The sequence below is a fragment of the Drosophila navojoa genome, chromosome 4, assembly GCF_054131105.1.
Source record: "Drosophila navojoa isolate 15081-1374.11 chromosome 4, UAZ_NAV_1.0, whole genome shotgun sequence".
Classification (NCBI taxonomy): domain Eukaryota; kingdom Metazoa; phylum Arthropoda; class Insecta; order Diptera; family Drosophilidae; genus Drosophila; species Drosophila navojoa.
In genome coordinates this window covers 15,714,501-15,738,091 of record NC_142892.1, presented here as the reverse complement: position 1 = coordinate 15,738,091, position 23,591 = coordinate 15,714,501, and the positions used below count along the sequence as shown (strand labels likewise).

The 23,591-nt window shown below is 39.8% G+C and overlaps 3 protein-coding genes across 3 annotated transcripts; 1 reads left to right on the top strand and 2 right to left on the bottom strand.

Annotated features, from left to right (window-relative positions):
• Window positions 1-3,016: 3,016 nt before the first annotated feature.
• Window positions 3,017-3,878, bottom strand: mRpL21 (mitochondrial ribosomal protein L21). Its single transcript, XM_030390116.2, has 2 exons — window positions 3,686-3,878; window positions 3,017-3,617 (listed from the first exon to the last, which is right to left on the bottom strand). The coding sequence occupies exons 1-2, from the start codon at window positions 3,750-3,752 to the stop codon at window positions 3,085-3,087; spliced, it is 600 nt and encodes a 199-aa protein (XP_030245976.1). The 5' UTR covers window positions 3,753-3,878; the 3' UTR covers window positions 3,017-3,084.
• A 325-nt stretch (window positions 3,879-4,203) lies between these two features.
• Window positions 4,204-5,976, top strand: Poc1 (Proteome of centrioles 1). Its single transcript, XM_030390114.2, has 2 exons — window positions 4,204-5,232; window positions 5,299-5,976. The coding sequence occupies exons 1-2, from the start codon at window positions 4,351-4,353 to the stop codon at window positions 5,644-5,646; spliced, it is 1,230 nt and encodes a 409-aa protein (XP_030245974.1). The 5' UTR covers window positions 4,204-4,350; the 3' UTR covers window positions 5,647-5,976.
• A 9,865-nt stretch (window positions 5,977-15,841) lies between these two features.
• Window positions 15,842-22,644, bottom strand: sens (senseless). The gene is made up of 4 exons (XM_089259895.1): window positions 21,766-22,644; window positions 19,715-20,832; window positions 17,211-17,361; window positions 15,842-16,432 (listed from the first exon to the last, which is right to left on the bottom strand). Exons 1-4 carry the CDS (start codon window positions 21,914-21,916, stop codon window positions 16,212-16,214), a joined length of 1,641 nt encoding a protein of 546 aa, XP_089116021.1. The 5' UTR covers window positions 21,917-22,644; the 3' UTR covers window positions 15,842-16,211.
• Between the last annotated feature and the right edge of the window lie 947 nt (window positions 22,645-23,591).

Genomic DNA, 23,591 nt, shown 5'->3' with positions numbered 1-23,591 from the left:
GTAAATATAATATGCTCATTGGAGATGGAGATGGAGATGGCGTTGGCGATGGAAATAGAGGTGGAGGTGAAGATGGAAATGGAGATGAATGAGCAGCACACACGTTAGATTCATGTGAGATAAGCAAAGAAGCTTTAACCAAATTTTGAATATATTCTCTATATGCTCTTTATATGCTATAGAAGGTGCCTTAGGCTAAGCAGAGCTTAAAACAGATTTAATCAAATTAATTGATCAATTAGTGCTCTATATATCTCTCTCTTTCTTTCACGTCAAGCTCAAATATAAAATTAAATAAATACAAAATTAAATTGAAATTGAATAAATAATAATAAATATATAAATTAAATAAAAAATATTTTTCATAAAAGACAACGTATCAATTTATTGAATATAATATTTAAAAAAAAAAATTAATAAATAAAGTAATAATAATAATAATAATAATAATAATAATAATAATAATAATAATAATAATAATAATAATAATAATAATAATAATAATAATAATAATAATAATAATAATAATAATAATAATAATAATAATAATAATAATATTAGAAATAATATGTTATATGTATGTATCATAGATAAATATTATGTTCTATTGATAAATATTTATTTTTTCTTGCACATTTATATGTTGTAGCTTAGGTAAATATTATTTTATATTATACCTGCATTTTTCTTTTTTTTTGCTCACCCATTTTTATTTGTATATTTTCTTTGCTTCATCTTTATTTTTGCTGGACGAAATAATAAGTTTTTGCCCCTCATTATTTAGCTGCTATCGATCATAAGCGCTGTGCGACTGCCCTTAGCTGCGCCCCCCTTCTCCCCATCCAGCATATTAAACAGTCGTCTGTGCCACCCCGGCGTCAACGACAACAACAGCTACGGCAGCGACGGCAGTGGCCCGGCCACGCCCCTTTGTGGCAACAGATTCCTTTCGTGTTTTCTGGTTTTGCCTGCGGCAAACATTTACCGGATTTTCGGGCAACGGCTTAGGGTCGCCTTCAGCCTTCAGCCCTCAGCCCTCAGCCCTCAGCCTTCAGCCTTCAGCCTTCAGCCCTCAGTCTCAGCCTTCAGCCGTCAGCTTTCAGCCTTCGGTTCGTAATCAAAAATGCAATGTTTGGCTTGGTTAAGCGGAAATCGGTAGATTGCGTCGCAGCAACTTGCTTGTTGATATTAACACCTCATACCAAGCACACACACACTCATATAAGCACACCCTCTGGCCCTCTGGCCCTCCCTCTCGCCTTTACTTTAATGGGATTTGTGTAGGTTAATGAAACGTCACAGATGATGAGGCCTTAGATTTCCAATGATATGTCAAAACTGAGTGATGCTCTTGATGGATGGACGCAATTGCCATCCTTTAGTTGCCACGCCCCACTTTTCCAGCACCCACACGCCTATAGCCCTGCCCTGCCTTGAATCCTCCTGCATCAAACGCCGCAGCGCATAAATTTAGAACATTTTTGCGACTTGAGCAACGCATTTACATGGGATTTGTGACTGACTGAAGGCTGTGTGTGTGTGTGTGTGTGTGTACGTGTGTGGGCTGCAATTGGAACTGTAGTAGTAGCTGGAATTGGGCTTGTGCCTGGGCATGAGTACGCAGCGTTTGAGCCTCAACAAATAAACGAACATCCGTTGCCATCGTCACATCAAATGCAATTTTCATGGGTAAATAACATAATCAACATTTGAAGCCCCAGAGCGAGAGCGAGAGCAAGAGCGAGAGGAGACGAAGCTGCTGCTCCTGCTACTGCAGGTAAATAGCACCTGTCGCCGCTTAACCGCAACGAAAATGTTTCAATTTGCGTTGCCAAACGTAATTTTTGCCATATTGAAATTTGATTTGCGACACCTTTTTGGCCAAAGTGCAAGCGACATTCGCTGTCAACTGTTTGAGCCGTGTCTCAAGACTCACAGGACTCCCTTCACTCCTCACTCACTCGCAATTCAATTTGTGCAATTTGTGATAAATTTCTTGGAGCAGGTGAGCAAAGTTGGGGGCCCTGTGTAACATGCATAATTTTTAATGGCATGAGGCAAAATTCATTTCGAATTAGTTTCAAAATTAACGAAGAAAGCCTTGCCTTTGGCACGGGCAAAACAAAGTGACTTTAAGTGTTGGTAAACGCGAAAGTAAGTCATGGCAGATCTAAAACTTCTAATTCAATGCACTTTCAGTGAGTGCCTCGGGTCTTAAATGGGGCCAAGCGAAAAAAAAAAATAAATAAAAGGAAGGAAACAAAAATGTAAGCGCTTGTGCTTAGCAAAAGTGAAACGAAACATAAACAAATACGACTCGCAGCAAAGCGACTTACATCTACTGATAAAGAAAAGAGAAACTCTGTGTATGCGTTTGTGTGTGCCCCCCAGACTGGGCGACGTCTTTTAATGAAAGATGACAACAACCACATGCACGATAAAAGGTTGTCATTAAAATTGCAACAGTTACCCCAGCCGCATCATTAGAAGAGAGAGACCTGTAAATGCAACTGCGACTGCGTTTTGGGGCTAAAGTAGGTTGACGCTTAGCAAATATGTCGCCAAATGAATGTTTATGGGAACTACAAAGGCATCGCCATGTACGAGGCATTGAATCAAGATGAAAGTTGAATATGTAATTGATTAAAGTAGCTGAGTTTGTACAGAAAGCATGAGCATACACACTAAAGCAGTCGATGCTGACTGTGAGAGAATTTCGAAAAACGCGCTCAGTCGAAGGCTGCCAGATGCGTATAAAAGGCAGCCGCTCAGTGCTATTTCACAGTGCCATGTTGTTTAACAGTGCAGTGCTGTTTAACAGTGCAGTGCAATTTAACAGAGTTGAGAGCTTAACAGTCATATGTTAGGGCAACAGCACACAAACTGTAAATATAATTCGGCTGCTCTTAAGAGAACTGCTAATGGTATTTAACATGTTTTGGTTCTCAAGTCAAAGAATAAATTTAATTTATCCCGTCGTTGCGTTCTCTATAAGTATTAAAATAAAATAATACTAAAAATTACTTTTCACACTTTGTTTATCTTTTTACACATACATTTAATTCAATAAGGCAAAGTTGCTAACTAAAACAAACGTTTTGATGGCTCTACCTCCGGCTCTGCATTGCTGTCCAGCGGGCGAGTCAGCTCAATGGAGTTGATGCGGATCATTGTATTGGGAGATCGCTGGAAGTTGATGCGCATATACTGTTTCCTGCGCTTCTTCTTAAAGTGTGTCTTCGTGTGCGTCAGTGTCTTCTCGATAATGGTGGCCTTAACAGTGACCAGGCCCGCTTCCAAAATAGGCCTACCAATCAATGTGAAGTCACGGGCACCCGCCAGCAGCACTTTGTCGAGACTAATCTCATCGCCTATCGTTGGTGGCCAATAGCCCTCGACTAGAATGATGTCTCCAGGTGTAATCTTGAATTGCTTGCCACACAGATGAACCACAGCGAATAGCCGGCCCTGTTCGGATTTAGCCACCTGCTGATTGATTCGCTCGCATACTGTCTGACACTCCTTCTGATGCTCCTTTGCAATGGCAGACACATCAATTGTTGCGGGTTTGTTTTGCTGCTGAAGTGTGGGAGATAAGCTCAGAGCACGCATTGCACCTGCAATGGACGGCGAACATGGGAATGTTATGTCATGGCATGCTGAACAGAATTGTTTACATGCTTACCGCTTAATGTGGCGCGCTGTGTTGTGTGGCGCAGCAGCTGGCGCATGCTCTGTGTTAGTAGTGACATTTTTTATACAGCACTTTAGTTTCCAATATTAATAAAAATAATATTAACAAATATTTAGGCAACACAAATGTGCCGATAGCCCTAGCCTCTTCGCCTATCGGTAGTGCTATATAAGTGCTCAGAAATATCGCTTAACAGCACTTGCCATTTGTAAGCACTCAAAAGCTAACTGCTATAAATGCAATTGAGGCGATTTGAGTTGAGCAAGCGCTGCTTCGCACTTCATGCAGTTCAGTTAAAACATAAATTTACCTGTGTTGTGTTCAATTTAATTTTTTTTAATATTTACCCTGGCAAGGAAATAATGTTTCAAGCAATCTAATAGTGGGATTAATGTAGATCAGTTAATCTACTGCATTGGCCATACAATTCAATACATGTATGATTACTAATGTAACGGAAGTAAGTGTTGCATACATTTTTAAATCACCATCGTGCAACAGCGCTGCCTACCTTTCATAAGCTAGCTGCTCTACTACAAAAATAATCGATACATTGGCATCGAAGCAAGCGTCGCTGCGCACTTCAAGTATTTAAATTGGAGCGGAAATTTTTTGTAGCAAAATTATATTAAAATAACTACAAATAACTGAAAACTATGGAGCATAACATGTTTCAAGATCCGACACTGGAGCGCCACTTCACCGGACACAGCGGTGCCATAACACAGTTGCGGTTCAGCCCCGATGGCCAACAAATCGCAACTAGTTCCATGGATACCACAGTTATTTTGTGGAACCTCAAGCAGGCAGCGCGTTGCATTCGATTTGCCTCGCACTCTGAGCCCGTTTATGGAGTGAGCTGGTCGCCCAAGGGCAATTTCATGGCCTCCTGTAGCCAAGACCGCACCGTCAAGATCTGGGAGCCCAAGGTACGCGGTGTCTCGGCCGAGTTTCTCGCTCACGGCAAGCCGGTGCGCAGCGTGGACTTTGATCCCACTGGGCAGCTCCTGTTGACCGCCTCCGATGACAAATCGGCAAAACTGTGGCGCGTATCACGACGTCAGTTCATCTCGTCGTTTACTCAGCAGACCAATTGGGTGCGTGCTGCCAAGTTCAGTCCCAATGGCAAACTCATGGCCACCGTCAGCGATGACAAATCTCTACGCATCTATGACCTGACCACTGGCGAGTGTGTGCGCACCTTTACCGAGGAGCGTGCTTCGCCCCGTCAGCTAGCTTGGCATCCTTGGGGCAACATGGTAGCCGTTGCCCTCGGCTGCAATCGCATCAAGGTCTTCGATGTGGTCAATAGCCAGCTATTGCAGCTGTATGTCGTACACTCGGCACCTGTCAATGACCTGGCTTTCCATCCAAGTGGCAACTTCCTCTTGTCGGGCAGCGATGACAAAACTATACGCATATTGGATCTGCTGGAGGGCAGGCCCATCTATACGCTGACTGGACACACAGATGCAGTGAATGCCGTCGCATTTGATCATAACGGCAATAAGTTTGCCACAGCAGGCAGCGATCGCCAGGTGAGTGCACTGAATCAGGAAACTTATGTAAATATATCAATTATAATTTCCATCTTTATATTGCAGCTCTTCATTTGGCAATCCAATTTGCACACCTATGATGCTTCTCAGTTCGATGAGAAGTCCATGGCAACATCGGCCGCCGACACCAGTGGTGCCTCCAGAACTAGCTTCGATGCTGTCTCAAAGACCAGCAATGATTTGAGCATTCGCATTGATCCGCGCGAATCGGCTGCCTATCGAGCACTCGACGAGCACTTCAAGGTGGTTGAAAGTGAACACTCGAAGCAGCCGCAATCACCAATGAGCTACCTCTCCAATGCGACCAGTCCCAAATTTCGCGATCATGCGAAAGTTCCGGGCCTGGAGCAAAAGCTAAATACAAAATATAAAAATACTCCATTTTTTAAGTAATAGAACTCTAAGCAAAACACACAGCTGCATCGTCACATAGCAAAAACATAAAAAATAAAACAACCCGAACAGCAAGCTTATAGCAAAACCTTCCACAGGTACTGGATGTATCGCTGGAATCTGAGTCGTGCTCCGATTGCTGCAGCTGTGCCGCCCAGCTCGATGACATGAACAACCAAATGATGCAGCTGGAGCAGCGTTTAAGGCGTTTAGAATGTCTAATCTTTGACTCAAACTAAATACTATGTTTATACACATAATTCATTGTGAATTTAATTTTATTAATTTAATTATATATCATTTTTATGTAAACAATATAAGACCTCAAGATCCTTGCCTAGAAACAACTAAATTCTGTTGCCTGAGAGTATTGTATTTTAATTAAGCATGGATGTAATTATTTTAGTTTATTGTTAATGATGTCGTGGAAGAAAATGTAAGTCGATTGAGCTAGATATTAACTACAGGAATTATGTAGAAATAATAAGTAAAAGCTGTATCGAGTATGTGAGAATGGTGAATACTTATTTATGGCATAGTCCACAATTCTTCTGCTTTATATGCATGCTTTGTACAAATGTGTGAGCATAATTGAAAAGGAACATAAGCGAATTAGAGTAGTATCAAGATCAGGAAATATAAATACAACGACACACTTTCTAATGCCACTAAAATAATGTGCCTTTAGTATACTTTTACTTATATACATATATAGCTTAAGAGGACAATAAAATTAGGCAGACTCATATAAGAGAATGAATTTATTTCAATTGGACTATATTTTATGATTGGCTGAAATTTTGACATACTATTCTCATAAATACATTCTTATACATACATATTGAACACGCATAGAAATAAGTGATATACATACATATATGTAAAAAATTCATTATTATTGTTAATTATACTTATACATTTTTCATATACATTTAGCATTTTTTATATAAATTACATGAATTGTTTTTATATGTTTAATAATATATATACCGCCCTATACCCCCCTATACCGCCCTATACCCCCCTATACCGCCCTATACCCCCTATACCCCCTATACCCCCCCCTATACCCCCCCTACCCCAGCCGTCAGCAATTCTTTTTTTAGCCGTACCCCCTACCCCTATACCCCCTATACTATACTATATATTTAATATACTATAATATTTAAATTGGTCATATTAATAATACAGTTGAAGAACATTAAAGGACTTTAATTTTAATTGATTTTCAATTAATAATATAAACTAATTTGTATTTTAATATGCTCAATATTCTCATTCATTTTATCCCATTGGCAAATCAAGCATCATATGTCAAACATATTGAATATATATACATATATATCAGTAATAGCTACCCTTTGCATCAGCCAATGAACTCAGTGCAGTTCATTTAACTGCTAACCAAATGCCTATGGAGTAGCTCGCTTCTAATGATCATCTCGCCGAGGGGGCAGGTTCAATGGCTTTAGTCAAGTTAACTTGTTGCTGCATTTACAAGCTAATTATGCGCTCGCGACATATTGGCACAAAATTGCAGTAGCCAAGGGCCAGAGCCAAATGCCGAATGCCGAGTGCCGAATGCCGCAAGCGAAGTTCAAACGAATGCAACAATTGGCAGCCACAATAAACAAAAGGATACTTGAGAAATTAGTGTGACAAGCGAACAATTTCCACCTGTAGACAGTTAAGGCCGTAACTGTTCTTTGGCCAACATGCAGTTATAGGGTGCTGAACTAACCCTCTTTTCTTTTCTTGTTTGGTTATTTAATTTGGGCATAGAAAAAGGTCATTGTCATCGCAGGCAGGCAGGTTCAATAAACTGAAGACTTTTGCATTTTCAAATAAATAAGCTGAGAGCTCGCAAAGAACCGCAAGAAAGCGCTTAACAACTGAGCAGGATCTGCGGCCAGCCAAAAGCAGGAGCAGGAGCAAGTACCCTACTTTTCTGCAGGACATTGTAGGAGGCAGCAGCAACAGCAGCAGCAACAGCAGCAGCAGCAGAAGCAGGGGCAGTGGCAATGGCCGAGGCAGAGGTCCTGCATGTGGCATGTGCCACAAACGAGCCGAGGCACCCTCTCTATCTGCCTCTCTCTCTGCTCCCTCTCTCTTCGCCTCTCTGCTAGCTAAGCTCAGCTTTTGCCTCTGCGCTTCGGGCACTTGCGTTGGCTCGTGTCATCTGTTGAATTATAAAATATGGCAAAGGAATTAATTTGGCCAGCGTACGAACAGAGTCCGAATCTGGCACAGCAGCAGCCGCAGCAGTGGAGCTCTTAGGATAACGCCTAAGGACCCCTACCAATCGTTCCATCTACCGCAATGCTCTGACTGCAACTTCTTTTGCTTATCTCTGCGCACCTGTCGCTGCTCGATCTGCAGACAAAATGAAAAGGTGCGCTTAAATTCTTATAATGACTCAGACAGAGCGCAGACGCGCAGTCAGAACTTCTCCGTTCTCTGTGTGTCTGTCTCTCTGTGTGTGTGCGTGTGTCTGTGTTGCATCTTCTTGCCGCAATTTGTTGTCCTTTTGTTTGCCGCTTGCCGTCTGTTGCCTCCCAAATCTGTCTATAATCTGTGTTTAGGCCATGCACATTGATTTCAGCTCAACATCAGACAAAACACCTTGTGCGTGCCTTCAAAATGCACGTTTCTGGTTTCGGCTCTTGTGCCCATTGATCAAGTGTCTGGGAGGGTATATTGGCTTTGTGGAAGGAGATGTTAAGGGTCAATGAAAGGCGGTATGGATGATAGAGAGTCTATGTGTACTTGATAAAGATGTATTCTTCAATTTGCCTAAGCTTGATCAAGTTGTGTCCATCTTCTTCTTTCATCGTCTCTCATTGTCTAAGCGAACTCGTAATCTGCAGAATTGACAGAGCTGAAAGTTGTATTATATATTCTTGGAAACCATGGCAGTACATGTTTTTCGTATTTGTTCCACAACTCATCTCATAATAATTTTTATTTTATATATTATTGGTGATGAATATTTAAGTTACCAAGGTTATTTTTTAAATATAGTTATACACAGAATATGAATAATTCAGATTTTATATTTATTTATATTTAATTTTTATTTTTTTTATTCAATATTTAATTTAATAATTAAATTTAAATAACAAAAATTTGGTTTATATTTTCTAAACAGAAATAAACGTATATTTTAAATATATAAGATTTAATATTTATATATTTTAGCTTAAATTAATTTTTATTTATTTATTTTTTTATTTGATATATATATAATATTTGTAATACATAATTACATACATACGCATTGCATTAAAATCCCAAAGAGTTACCTTAATTAATAAAGAGATAAATACAAGGCGAGAAGCAGAAGCGAAGCGAATGATATCAATGTGTGGGTGTATAGATGGGTGTCTATATAAACCTCTAGGCTAACATGCGAATTTTCTTTGCTTATAGTGCGCTCTGCTCAGCATTCAGCTAGGGTATTCACAAGTCATGCCCTCTCGGCTCGCTCAATCGGACTTGTTTCTGTTGTTGTTGCACTCTTGGGTCTTCTCCTTCAGCTTCTTCTTGCTGCTCTTCGACTGTGCACCTTTCTCGGGGGCCATTTCGGCTGTGGCACATGGCAAAATCCGTACCATTTTGTGTGTTTAGATTTTGTCATTTTAATTGCTGGCTCGGGCTTTTGACTCTTCGACTTTTTGCACCCTGCCAGCTAAGCTGAGCTGATTGGCTCATTGTCTGCGGGTTGTTTTTGCCTTTAGTTGTTGTTGTTGTTGTTGGTTTCTGTTTGTTATTCCGTGGCTCTTGTTGCCAATTAAGCTGTTTAAATAGATTTCACAATCTGCCTTGCCTTATATGCTTTTATATGTATATACATATGTATGTGCCCTGCCACTTGACTACCCCACACACATACATATATACATATATATATGTATATACCATGTGCATGTAGTAGGGGTTGCATATTTGACTTGGATTTGTCATTCATTGCTTTTGCCTTTGTCAATGTTCGCATGCAAATCGAACGAGCTTAAGATTTTCCTAAGTAAGGTAAGGCTAATCTCTGACTAACTGGCTGACTTTCTGACTATTCTGACCGTCTGCCTGGCACTCTGTTGGCTTCTGATTTGGTCGGCGAACTTGCTAAACTGTTTCCTATTTGCCTTTGGCTTACTAGACTCGCAAGTCAACACAAGCTGTTCAGGCACGAACATAAGGATTGGATTGATGATCATTTCGTCAAGAATATTAATATTAACAATTATCAAATTTGTATTTGTCCTGTATATTATTAAGATTTCCACAGACAGCAATTCCGGAAGTTACACACTTGGCCCCCCGCAGAATGTTCAGGCATGAACATATGAATATACGATGATCGTATACATGCCTCCGACGCACTCAGCGACTAGCAGGTAGTGCGCTGTGATAGCGATAAGGGCCACATGTACGGACTGCATAAATATACAAATGAAGACCAACCCTTGCAACCCCAGAGTCAGATTACGAAGGAGACGAGCGCTGAGCCTTACAAACTCAGCGATAGGATAAGAATAGCTAATAGAACAACGCGGAGTCTTACACACTCAGCGATAAGATAAGAATATGTAATAGCCCAATGCTGAGCCTTACACACTCAGCAATAGATACATTAGATTTAAGGGTTGAAATTATACATGAGTCTGGGTATATAAACCCAGGCTCAGAATAATAAAAATCGATACGAAACTAAACACCATCATAGTAAAGTGTATTCGTTCACAAGCAGCTGCAGTTAAGATCTGTGATATCTTTATAGAGAGCTTTTATTTAATTTAAAAGATTTTGTGTTTAAGGAATATAATATAATATATATATGTCTGTAATATAAGCTATAGTCTAAAGAGATTAGAAATGTCATCTAAATATGTATTTCCGCCAGATTACATACTTATATTACTCATAAATACATATTCATACTCATATTAGACATAAATATTATTCAGTCATCATTAAAATTATACTTTATATAGTTTACTCATATATAGATATAGTATTAGTTTCGAATACCTCAACATTTTTCATATGAAATGCTTTAATCTGATTACACTTTGAGGTTTGCTTACAGAATCAATGCGTAATGGAATATTTAAAAAGGATACCATGTGCAACATTCACCTGCTTCATTAATACATTTCACTCTTACACACTCTCTCCACACCCACACACACACACACACATAGACACAGTCACTGCTTGTGTCAATCTCTAACAATCAATCCGACATAAATTTCCTATGCCCAACTCATGCTGCAGGTGACAATCGCTCTTGAGGGTAAGAAGCAATCATAACTTAACAATTTGAAGCGAGGCAAACCCATAAAACGAAACGAAGATCGAATAATATAAATGAGAGCAACAGCAACAGCAGCAGCAGCAGCAAGGAGCAAGGAGCAAGGAGCAGCAGTGAGGCGCTGGCTCTAGCTGAGGCTGAGGTTCAGGCTGCCGGCCTAAAGGTCCCCTAAAAATTGGGTCATTTTGGCTGCTTGTAATATCGATGAGCGTGACAGGTGCAGGCGCACTTACAGCACTTGTTGTTGTCCCTCTTGTTGTTGTTGTTGGTTTGTGCACCTTCCATTGGTTTTTTGTTTTTGTTTTTGTTTCAGTTTTTTGCATGCGTCAGCTTGCGGCACACTCCCTCAAGGTGCACGGGGCCTAGATTAGACGAAGATTGCAGTCTGGCTGCTTTGTGGTTGACTCGAGAGATTTTTATGACTGCTGTTCGGCTGTTCGGCTGTTCGGCTGTTCGGCTGGCGTGTGGCCCACATGCCAATTGGACCGGTACAGGTTACTGGCTCTGCCACTGCTGTCGCTGCTGCTGTTGCTGTCGCTGTTGCTGTTGTAATTTGCCTCGACGGCAAGCCTGGCATATGTTTGCTGTAAACCGGCTCTGAGCACGCGTCTCGTCTGGCTCACAATTATTGAGCCAGGACGACGACGACGACGATGAGGAGGAGGAGCAGGATGAGCAGGAGGAGCTGAATGCTGAGGACGAACGATGACAACGACAGGTTCCAGGATTCAGCAGGTGCTGGCGCACCACTTGTGCGGCTCAAAAAAGGAATCGGAATCAGCGCTGCTTACAACGAAAGGACATAAACATAAATGAGCCGCTGTAACATTTTGGCCTGCCCTTACCTCCTATTCGGCTCCTGCGGCACAGGTGCCTTTTGCCACAGCCCTCGTCGGCCTTTTAATTGTGCCCTCGCTTAGGTTCACCTGCAGCAGCAGCAGCAGCAGCGGCAGCAGCAGCCCTCGACTGCAACTGACCTAAGACATCTTTTTTTCATGTGATGGCCTCCACGTCTTCACGTCAGTCTCTTTCTCTCTCTCTCTCTCTCGCTCTCTCTTTGCCTGTATAGATCCTCGCTCGACTGGCTCACCTTTATTTTTTTTTTACTTTTTTAGCCGCAACTATTATTTTTATTAATAGCCAAAGTCGAAGTCGAAGTCGCAGTCGCAGCCGAAGTCAATGTGGAAGTCACCTGCCCGGCACCTTTGGCTAGGGGTAGCCGGAAAACGGATATGTTGCGGGCCTAGATCACTTCAAGGCACTTCTAAGATGATTTTCCCCTTCTTCATTTCAATTTGGGGTTGCAGCTTTTCTCTCATTTATGCGTTTCTTTCTTTTACACTCTTCTCCGTTTTCATGGGGGCTTGTCGTCTATTTGTATTTGAATGCTGTACAAATTCAAATGCCATGACAAATTATGTGGGCTCAGGTGTTAACAGCTTGGGGGCTAATAAACCTGAAGCCAACATATGGCAGAGACAATCGCAATCGGCTCGAGCTATGCAACGGGGTTTTTTATAGAGGTTTTGTTTGCTTCTTGAGAGGGTTTGTAACGGTGCAAGAAAATGTTTTTAGGAAATCGAAATAATTTTTTCTTTGAGTTGAATTTACTTTCAAAATAGTTTAACTTTCTTTTAATATATGCCTATTTATAATAAACAACTGTATTTTTTTTTTTTTACTATTTTTCTGTAATTTCCTACAGATTTTTCCATTGAGACTTCTTGAATTATTTAATATATAATATCTGACAAATAAAATATTTTAAAAATTTGTAATCAATTTGTGTTAGAGTTGAGTTTAGCTACCAAATTGTTTATTTTATTTATCTTATCAACAGAATATTTATTACATTTTTAAAATATATTTTTTTATGAAATTTATATAATTTAACTAAAATATTTTCTAATTGCTGGCAATTCTGTATTTTCCTTGACATTTTGTGATATCTGTGCTCATTTTCATTTTAGAAAGTCTTTATTTTATTCTTTTGCTTTAAAGTCATACCCTCATTTCAGCTTTTCCCAATATTTATATAGGTCTTAAGCATATTTTGTTTCTCTTTGAATTTGTTTTTTGTAGTTAGACTGCCACACTTTATGATATACTGAACCTTATTTAAACACACGCGCTTTATATACTGTTTAGACTTTATTTCGTCTAACAGAATTTAGAGCTTCCATCTACAATAACAAATTGTAAATATTTGTATATTTATTTAACATTTCTCTATTATAATATAGACAATAGACTGTCTGCAAATTGAATTTACATAGATCTCTGAACTCTTTCGCTGTACTCTCTTCAAGTGTTTTATAATCTATTATTATTGTATTTATTATTTTTTATTTTATATTTAAGTCAAAAAAGTATTTAAATTTCCTTAATTTACATAGATCTAAGAACTCTTGCGCTGAACTCTTCAAGTGTTTTATAATCTATTATTATTTTATTTATTATTTTTTATATATATTTTAAATTTTAAATTTCAAATATTTCTGTCTGCTTTTGAGATTATATAAAGCCCATTTTCTATCACATATTCATATAAATTCAATTTTACATCACAGTATTTTTATTTCCCTCAACTCTGTGCTGCTAAATATTCTAATATAAAATTTCTCTTGACATGGCCAATATCTCTTGGCTTACATTATGAAATACTTGAGCTAGTGGATCAAAGTCTCGCTGCGTCTCATCTGCAATTTATCGCTTTGTCGGCACTTGCCCCAAGGTCCTTGGGCTGCATTCTTATTGCTGTTGTTGTTGTTGTTGTTGCTGCTGCTGTTGTCTTGCAGCCGTCAATGCAATTGAACTGCATATTTTCGATCGCTGCTGCTGTATGCTGTACTCATTTTTTTATTTTATTTTTTTGCTGGTCCAATATTTTGTCAATTTTCGATCAATTTGTTGCATGCCACAAGGCACAAGTGGCGGAGCGACGCACAAAGTGAAATCCTTGCCAAATGCTCGCTGGTTTTGATTGCGAGCACCAGATGAATGGCGATAATGAGAGTGGGGACCACGGACAAGCCGCAGTCGGTGATTTGTAAACTGCCAAACTTCATTTCGGGCGTTTTAAAGTGCCGCAAAACGCATTGACATTCGCTTTTCGGCTGGCAATTGCACCGATCATTGATCGTTGATGATCGCTCCCGATCTCCCTCACTGCCGCTGCCTCTGCCGCTGCCTCTGCCTCTGTCGTTGCCCACCGTCAACTCTCGGGCGCAATTAGCTGGAACTTCGAACACTTATTGGCGTTTTGCCATGCCCGATCGTCGCCCGATCGCCTCCAGATCGTCTGGTCTCTTTTCCAGAATGGAAAATGCTGCCGCTGCTGTTGCTGTTGCTTGTAATGCGGCGTTTTACAAAGCTCATTCCTAGCATACCACAATGAGCGAAGATCAAAGATCACCGCGTCACCCGAAAACAGGAGCAGCTCTCAGTCCCAAAGTCCCCCAGTCCCAATTGCAGACGTGCAACAATTTAACTATAAAATCAGGTTTTTCGTCTGCCCACAAAACACACACACAGCAAAAAAAAAAAAAAAAAGCATATTTGGAGCATTTTTGGACAATTTGTAACAAAATGTTGCCTCATCAATTCAGCTGCTCAGAGAGTTCGGCCTTGATACAAATGTATTTAACACTAATAGAGACAAGTAAATTTATAGATCTGCAAATATTTGCGCCACTGAAGGACGCTTGAGCTGCAACCCCTAAAGACTTGGCTGCTTAAATTGCTGCAGAACGTTTCAGGAATTTCATCAGCCATGCAGAGGAATTTTTATTAATCGGCGAAGGATCTGCTGAACTGTAAATAGCCTTTAATGTATATTTTATTTTATTCGTATATTTTTATATAAATTTATTATTGGAATACTTTCATCTATAGCATCCGTTCAGTAAAAGTCTTCTTTAATATAATCATAAATAAAAACTTAATAAAGTAAAACAATAATTAAGTACAGAAAAATTAGACATCAGCTCTGGATTGTTCTACGAATAAATTTATAGTCTACTGTCTATTGATGGAATTTATATTGTTAACAAAAACTGATACTAAGCTCAAAATAAATTTAAAAAAATTGTAGGTGTTTATTTAAAAAAAGACATTGAGTTTTAAAAAACTATTTAAAAATTATAAATTTAATTTATAAATAACCAAAAAAGTCTCAGATATTTTATTGAATTCATAAAAATATATACAAAATTTACAAAACCGAAAACTCATTCATTTAGGTTTATAGCTATAGCTGTAGAAGATGGCTTTAGCTATTTAGGAACATATTTTGTTAAAGAAAAAATCCTTTGCTGTAATGAAAATGAATTAATTGAATCCCTCCATATTTTCATCTCAATCAAACATACCAAAAAACAAATTCCAAATCAAAGCCACACATGATTTAAGTTTCTTTAGCTTTCAACTTTATTTTCGCCAAAAAATTACAATTAAACATAACTAAATACAAAATGAAAATGTTTTTTTATAAATTAGAGAGAATTGTCATTGAAAAACTTAAGCACTAATGCAATCATATAAATAAATCAGGTTCTCAAAGGAGCTTAAATAATTTAAGTATATATAAATATAGAGTAAATAAAACAAGAAATTTGTCAGTTTACATTACAATAATAATAATAATAATAATAATAATGACGCTTTATGCCAATTGTGGTTGTTGTTGTTGTTGTTGGGATCTTTGGTACTTTTAGCTGCGTTTTCTTTGCCAATTTTGGATTTGGTATTTAAGGGTAAAAAAAATATAAACAAATTCAAAGGTTGTATAAAACATTAACTATGAAATAAATTATGTTAGCTTAGATCTAAATAATATTTATTTACTTATAAATAAATATGCTTAAAGAGCTAATTAGAAAAGTCTTTCTTATTTTTTGGGTCTATTTACAGAGCTTAGATCTAAGATTGAGCAGAGATTAACTTAGCTAGTAACTAGTGCGCGAGAAAAATGTTTGCCTCTCGCTTAACAATATATGTATATTTAAATATTTTAGTACATTTTTTAAATATATATTTTTAAGTAATTTTCTTTTTCGGTTGCCTAAACAAAACAAACTTTGGCTTCATAGCAACGACTTAGACGACTTTGCATTTGCAGGCGTGCCAACTTGGTGGTAACTGGTATTCTTAGCTTAAAATCCACTGGTTTCGGATGGTGTCTCATCTCTAGGTATGTATATATATAGATATTTATTATTTATTATTTACATTATCTTTGTTTAGCTGCTGGGGCCTAGCAGCTGCTGCTGCTGACCTCCATTTTGATGGGCATTGAGGGCGCCTCCTCGTGCCGGCTCTCCCGGTGACGCCGCAGGTCCACCTTGCGCTGGAAGGATTGATCGCAGAGGCCGCAGCCGAAGGGCTTGTAGCCCGTGTGCTTGCGCATGTGCGTGATCAGATTGGAGCTCTGGCTGAAGGCCTTCAGGCAGACGGTGCACTTGTGTGGCTTCTCACCTGCGCAAATCAATAAAAAACAATTATTGTAATGAAAGCAAATTTATAAAATGATAGAGAAAGAGAGAGTGGGAGAGAGAAAGAGATAGAGAGAGTGGGGCAGGTGTTTATTAATTGTGTAACTTTACTATATTTTGAGCAATTAGACAAATTGAAAGCTGATAAACATCGACGAGCGTTTGCCGATTTTAATGGACACTTGACTGTGACTGCATGAGGGTGGCTCAAATCACACATTAGGGTGGACATGCATGCAAAGAGCTGTCAAGTCAGTGCTGTTTAAGTTCGTTTATAAGTTTGACATATTTGCAGAGCATTTATATGGTTTATATATATTGGGAAAGGGGAGAGAGAGAGGGAGATAGAGATAGAGAGAAAGATAGAGAGTTGCTATGAATATTTATTGCATGTGAAATTGAAAGGAATTATTATTATTATTATATGAATATATCAAGGACTTCTTATGAGCTCTATTAGAATATAATATAATTTATATATTCCTTTTTTTTTTTTCTTTTAAGAGAAATTTTAAAATATATTTATTTACAGCTTATATAATTTATATATTCTTGCAGCTCAAGTTATATACATATATAGAGCAACCCTTTCTCTCTTAACTTTTAGCACATGCCAAAGTTCAATTCATGTGGGTCAACAGCTCACAAGCGAAGCCTGCTTATCATATATTTTAATATGAGAAAGAGCTAGATACAGAAAGGGAAGTTAGATAGAAAGAGGGAGGCAGAAAGAGGGAGACATTTAGAGAGCGTGAACTTACCCGTATGTATGTACGTGTGCTTCTTCATATCGGACTTCTGATGGAATCGCTTGCCGCAATACTGGCAGGGATATGGCCGCGTGTCGCTGTGTATGAGCAGATGCGTGGATAGTGTTGAGGAGCGCTTAAATGATTTGCCGCACTGTTTACACTGCAAGAAAAACAATGCCGAATGGGAGCAGGCTATAGTAAATAATTGAAATAATGAGATCTTTTATTTGGACAGCCGGATGGCGGCAAATCAAATCTCAAACAGAATAATAAAGTGTGTGCCAAATGCTTATGAATTAAACTAGATTTGTGAGTGGGCAAATATTTGGCAACAGGTGCCTCGAAATGGGGTAAAACCCACAGACAATATGGCGAAAGGGGCGGCAGACAGAGAGCGAGGCAGGCGTGGCAGCCTTACCATAATAATTTTTGCGTTTATTTTTATGAAACAGCTAAGCAAATAGCAGCAGCTCAGCTACGGCTCAATGTTAAATCTCAAGTGAAATACATTTCTCCAAGATGACAAAATGCTATTAAGCTATATATATATATAATATCTGTATATCATGTTGACATATAGACATATACGTGTATGTGTGCGTGTGTGTGTGTTGTTGTAGGCCAAACACAGCTGTGGGGCCATTGGGTATCGAGTGTATCGAGGACTGGGCAACGGGCCTGCTCTGCGCCTCGTAACATCTTCGCATCGAGCAGATTAAATGTTTGCACAGTTTGTCTGCCTGCAACATGCAACAGTATCTAAACATTGTCGCTCCCGTATTGACACAACTCAATCCCATTCCCAACCACCTCGGCTACGTGTGTGACATTTATAAGAAAACAACATTTATGGAGAAAACAACAAAAATTATTATTAATAATGAGAAAAACCTTTCGAAAAGCTACGCATACTGTCAATTGACACAAGTGCTCCCCACAACTGCTCCAAAACAAGAAGCAAAAGGCAAGAAGAAGAAATATACAATTATTTGACTTTTTCTCTGTGCTTGCTGGATTTTCTATTTGTGGATTGCATTTGAGCCGTATCCATGCCTAGACAGAGCCCCAATTAGTTGGCCCATTGTTGCGGCCCCAGTCTGAGCCATAATGTCAATTTGCTCAACTCGAAAACGTAGCGGAAGTTGGCAAAACTCTCGCGTAGAAACCCCAAACACATGACTCAGCCGCAGACTCAGACTCAGACTCTGTCGCAGACTCAGCCTCAGTCGAGTCGAGTCTGGCCGGGTGGGCCAGCAGCAGATGTAAAGACTTACAAAAAAAGCGGGGACAAGAAAAAATGTGTATGACTGCGCCTGCGTCCAGGACTCGCGCAACTGTTTCGACCATATGTCTGGAAACCCTTTTAGCTCGGCTATCGCATTTCACATGCTCTCCCTTTCACTCTCGCCCTCTCTCATTCGCCCGTTGCTCTGGCGAATGTGTGAAAACGTAGCTGCCCGTCGCGGGTGTTGAAGTGCCTTTGATAAAAACATAAACTGACAGCGGGGGTAGTCAGAGCATGACCCTACCCCGACCATGCCCCGAACACCGGCCCTAGGCAGCTCATATGACATACCTTGGTCGTGTGCCCCGCTGCTTAATGTGGCAAAAAATGTATGTGCTGATGAGGCCGCTTGAACAAAACGACAATTATGATTGAGCCCAAAACATTGAAGGCGTCATTTCAATGCATAAATCTTCCAAGGGGCGGCCTACGACCGAACAGGGAGCAGGGTCCGACCTCCTCCAACCCATTCGGAAAATAATCAAAATTATTTGATTAACTAATTGCGTGATTTCGATTGTGCCTAATTGAATTTCCATAGAAGAGTTCGAATGTAAATGCAAACAGTTTGGGTTCTTTATGACATGATATTGTGCTGCGCCACTTTCCCAAATTGAATTGGGTGGACAAACTGTGGGCAGAGCAATTAAAACGCGACAGGAACTTTGAAAATATGAAACAATTAACACGGGTAAATTGAGAGAGAGAGAGAGAGAGCGGCAGAGAGGGAGGTACTTCTAGGGGGAGGTAGACACGCAATGCAAGCGATATAGCCAGATATATGCTGAAGACTTATGCAATGAGTTTACGATATGAAAGGGAAATTGAAAAGGGTTTCCTAACTCGAGCCCCAGCTGATGTCACGTGATTGGGTCATTAGCAGCAAGGACAAGGCTTTGACAGTCTACAGATTATGATTTAGTTTTCATAGATTTATGGCAGATATTTCAGATAGGACTAGTACTATATAGCTAAATATAGAAACTTCCTTTTAGATTTATGGCAGATACTTCAGTTAGGACTAGGACTAGTTATATATGGGAAATTCCTTTTAGATTTATGGCACATACTTCAGATAGGATGCTTTACTCTGACTCTCCTTCTCTCTCTCTCTCTCTCTCACTCGCTCTAAGTTTCAGCCTCTTGCACTTCCGCTTTTAGCTCTGATTCGACTCTGACCAACGACAAGAAAAAAGAGTGGAAAAAATGAACTTCCCGTTTGGCTTACCTGAAAATTTCTGCCGCTGCGCTTCTCCTGCTCGCACTCGCCTTGGTACGATGATGAGGAGGACGAACGACGCGCAACATCTGTGGCCGTTGAATCAGGATGTTGCTGCTGCTGCTGCTGCTGCAACTGTTGCTGTTGCTGTTGCTGGGTCGTGTGTTGCTGCTGGTGTTGATTACGCATGTAGCCCAGTTCGGCGGCTGCCACAAGACCCATGAGCGCCGCTGCCGAACGTTTGCTCTCCTGCTCAGCCTCCGATTCGGCTTTAACCTGCTGCTGCTGCTGCTGCTGCAGTTGTTGTTGTTGCTGCTGTTGTTGTTGCTGCTGCTGCTGCTGTGTCTTGAGGTGCTGTGTGAGCAGCTCCAGATTGTTGCCAGTCAGGCCGGCCATGAAAGCGCTGCGATGTGCGTACAGCTGCTGCTGCGCCGTCTCAAAGTCCAGATCCTGTGCGACACTCGTCGAGGACAGCGGCGACTGCATTGACGATATGGAGGCAGCCGAGCGACGTTCGTACTTGAATTTGCGCACTATGGGATCCACTTGCTGCTCCTCAAAGTCTTCCCCAGCAGCTGCTGCTGCTGCCACTCCTGCTGCAGCAGACTCATGCCGCGTGGAGCGCTCGCACATGGATGCCGGCGACCAGATGATGTTGCCCTGCGAGCGACGCTGCTGCGAGGGAGTCCCAGCATTGGCAGTCTTCAGATTGACAGCCCTCAGTGGAGGCGGCGTGGTCAGATGCAGTGGCTGCTCCCGCTCATCCAGGCTGAGGCTGCCGCCGCTCAGGCTGCTGCTGCGGCTGCTGCTGCTGCTGCTGCTGCTATTGTGATCGTGATCCTGCTCTGAGTCGGATCTAGCGCGCTGTTTGGTGCTCAAGTTGAGCGGCATGTCCTCGTCCTGCTGCAGCAGCACATGATTGCTGCGGCTGCTGTTGTGCTGCAGCTCCTGCTCCTTCTCGGGCGTCAGTGCAAAGTCGCGATCGCGCTGCCCCAGCACAATGGAGGCGGGCGATTTGGGCGTCATTGGCGTGAGGGGCGTGCCCAAAGCAGAAGCCGACGACAGCAGAAACTGCGGCCAGAGCAGAGCGCTCGAGTAGAGCAGCGGATTGTAGAGAAACGGCAGATCTGCAGGGGAGCATTCGATATATAGAATTGAGAATTAGATATAGAGATTATATAAATACATAAATCATTATTATATTAATATTCAATATCATTTAGATTTCGCCTTCACCTTTTACTCTAACTTTCATTGGCTTAATTTTAAGTGCATTCTAAATGCAATGATTATGGAAGTAGTTAAAGTGATATTAACTTGACCTAAATATATTTGGTTAGCGCCTTTCAAATATGAATATAAATATAAGGATATATTTTGAAGAATTTTAAATATATTATATATACTTAATATTTATAATTTTTGCACATTTATATATATATATATTAATAATATATATTAATTTATTTTTAAACTTCTTAAGATTGTTATTTATTAAGTATTTTAATAAAAATATTAATTATATGAGAGTTATTTTAACTTTATACTTGCTATAATATTCGTGCTTGACGATATTTGAAGCTGTGATCAAAATGGATCATTTAAACATTTCTTTGAACAATTTTAGGTATTTAAGAAATTCTTATTAATTAAATGATTTACCTCTATTTTTCCTAAATCCTTCTCTGAGCTTAATTAAGAATTAAACGTTATCTCATTTAGTTACTATCTCATATAAATATTTTATATTAAATATTTTTTTACTTTGGGAAATATAGATAAGTATGTATTCACTTTTGGACCTTTAAAGGAATTTTTATTTAATTTATTTTTTAGTCTCCTTCAATTTTAATGTTTGATTAATGAAGATCACTAGACAATTGTCTCTATATATATTTTGAGCGCTTTTCTTTTAGACAATGTCTCTTAAATATTTTAGGCCTTCATATAGTCTTCTGTTTGACTGATCTTCTTAAATATGCTATACATGAAGGCTCAACTGGACCTCTTTTGCCTCACATCTGCCATAGATCATATGTATATTTCCTCGATCCACTCACCTCGATTGTTTAGTTTTTGTGCGGCAGCCGATGCAATAACGGTATTAAAGGCCGAGGCGCGCTGCATCCATTGCTTGTCCAGAGTTGGACCCGCGTAGCCCGCTGGACTTGGCTGCGAGTGCGGCGATGGCGGCGGCGACAAATGATTCATTTTGTTGGCCTTGGGCACTGGCTCTTATTGGCTTGTAATTTGTATTTCTTTTTGGTTTAGCACTTTTCGCAAATACACTTGGCTAAGTTAATTTTGGCCAATATAACATTCGCGTTCCTCTTTGCGTTTAGTTTATTTCAACCAAAGCTTGACAACAATTTGAAGACGAGACACGAACACAAAGATCGCTTGAATTGCTCAAATTATTTACTAACTTTTCTTTAACTTTAGATTTACTTTGCTTTTTTATTCTTTTAATATGTATTTTTCTTAAATTTTTTGGTAACAGATCTTTGTGTATGGAAAGTTCGCTTGTGAGACGCACACGTCTGTATCGCTCGGTGCTTCGCACCTGACTGAATCTTTGGCCGATTGTGCGGTTCTAAATTGAGCCAACGGTGAAGCGAGTGCCAGGCCGACTTGGCCCGAAAATCGAGGCTCGAGGCGTGTATGTGTGTGTGTGTGTGTGTAAGCCGAATCAAAACGAACCCTCGTTGCATTCGTATTGGTGTTGACTTTAGTGGTGGCTCTTGAGCCCTTTATGTTTGGCTCTATGTGTGTGTGTGTGTGTGTGTGTGTTTGACTGTGTGTGTGTGTGTGTGTGTGTTGCCAACTCTGGTTTTTCACCTTTGGCAGCAGTTGGCAGCCGCTGCTGTTGCTGTTGCTGTTGCTCTTGTTGTTGCTGTTGTCCTGCATGTTGTAAGGGTCAAGACACACAGTTACGCAGCGCCAGGGCCCGCGCCGCCTGTTCTCCTCTCTATCAGTTGCTTTGATCGTGCGCAGCTCAAATTGTTGTTGTTGTTGTTGTCGTCGCTGCTGCTGCTGTTGTTGTTGTTGTTGGCAGCACGCGTTTCTCAACTAATTGGTATGCAGTTAAAGTTTGGCGGGCGTTTGCTGCATTGTTGCTCTGCGCTGCCCTCGCCGCGCTGCTCATTTCGTATTGTAACTGTTACAGTTGTTATTGCTGCTGTTGTTGCTGTTTCAGTTGCAGTTGCAGTTGCTGCTGCTGCTGCTGCTGTTGCTGTTGGCACAACTGACACCAACTGTTGTCCAGCCCGGGGATTATGCTTGTCACTGACTCAGCTAAGGTACAGGCGCGTGTGAGCCACTCTAAGGATACTCGAGGGTTGAGTGTTAAGCAAACTGTGATCTAAAGGATCTGACTGACCCTAGAGTGTGAGAGGTTTGTACTTTTTAAACGGATATACATATAACCAGATTATTGGCTAAGCATATGTAAGCAGATTATAATTTGGAATTGAAACTGTTAATGTAAATAAGATTTAAGATCAATTTATTGAGCCGGCAATCTATTTTCTAATTTACATTATAATTAAAGCTAAAATAAATAAATAAAAAAAACAATAAATAAACAAGTCAAATATATGAAAAACATATTTATAATTTATGTAAATGAATTTTATGCATTGATATGATATACATTTATTATTGTCATAAGATTTAACATTGCATTTAGGAAAATTGACAATTCATTAATTCTGCACATTATTTTTGACAAATAGGAAAATTAAATTTTTAATGTTTGTATTTTAATGCTTAAATACTTAGTTAAAGCTGAAGCTGTTTCGGAGTAGACATTACATTCATTTCATTGTGGATATTAATTTTAAATTATTTATATATTATTTCTACATACATATTACTTATATATAAC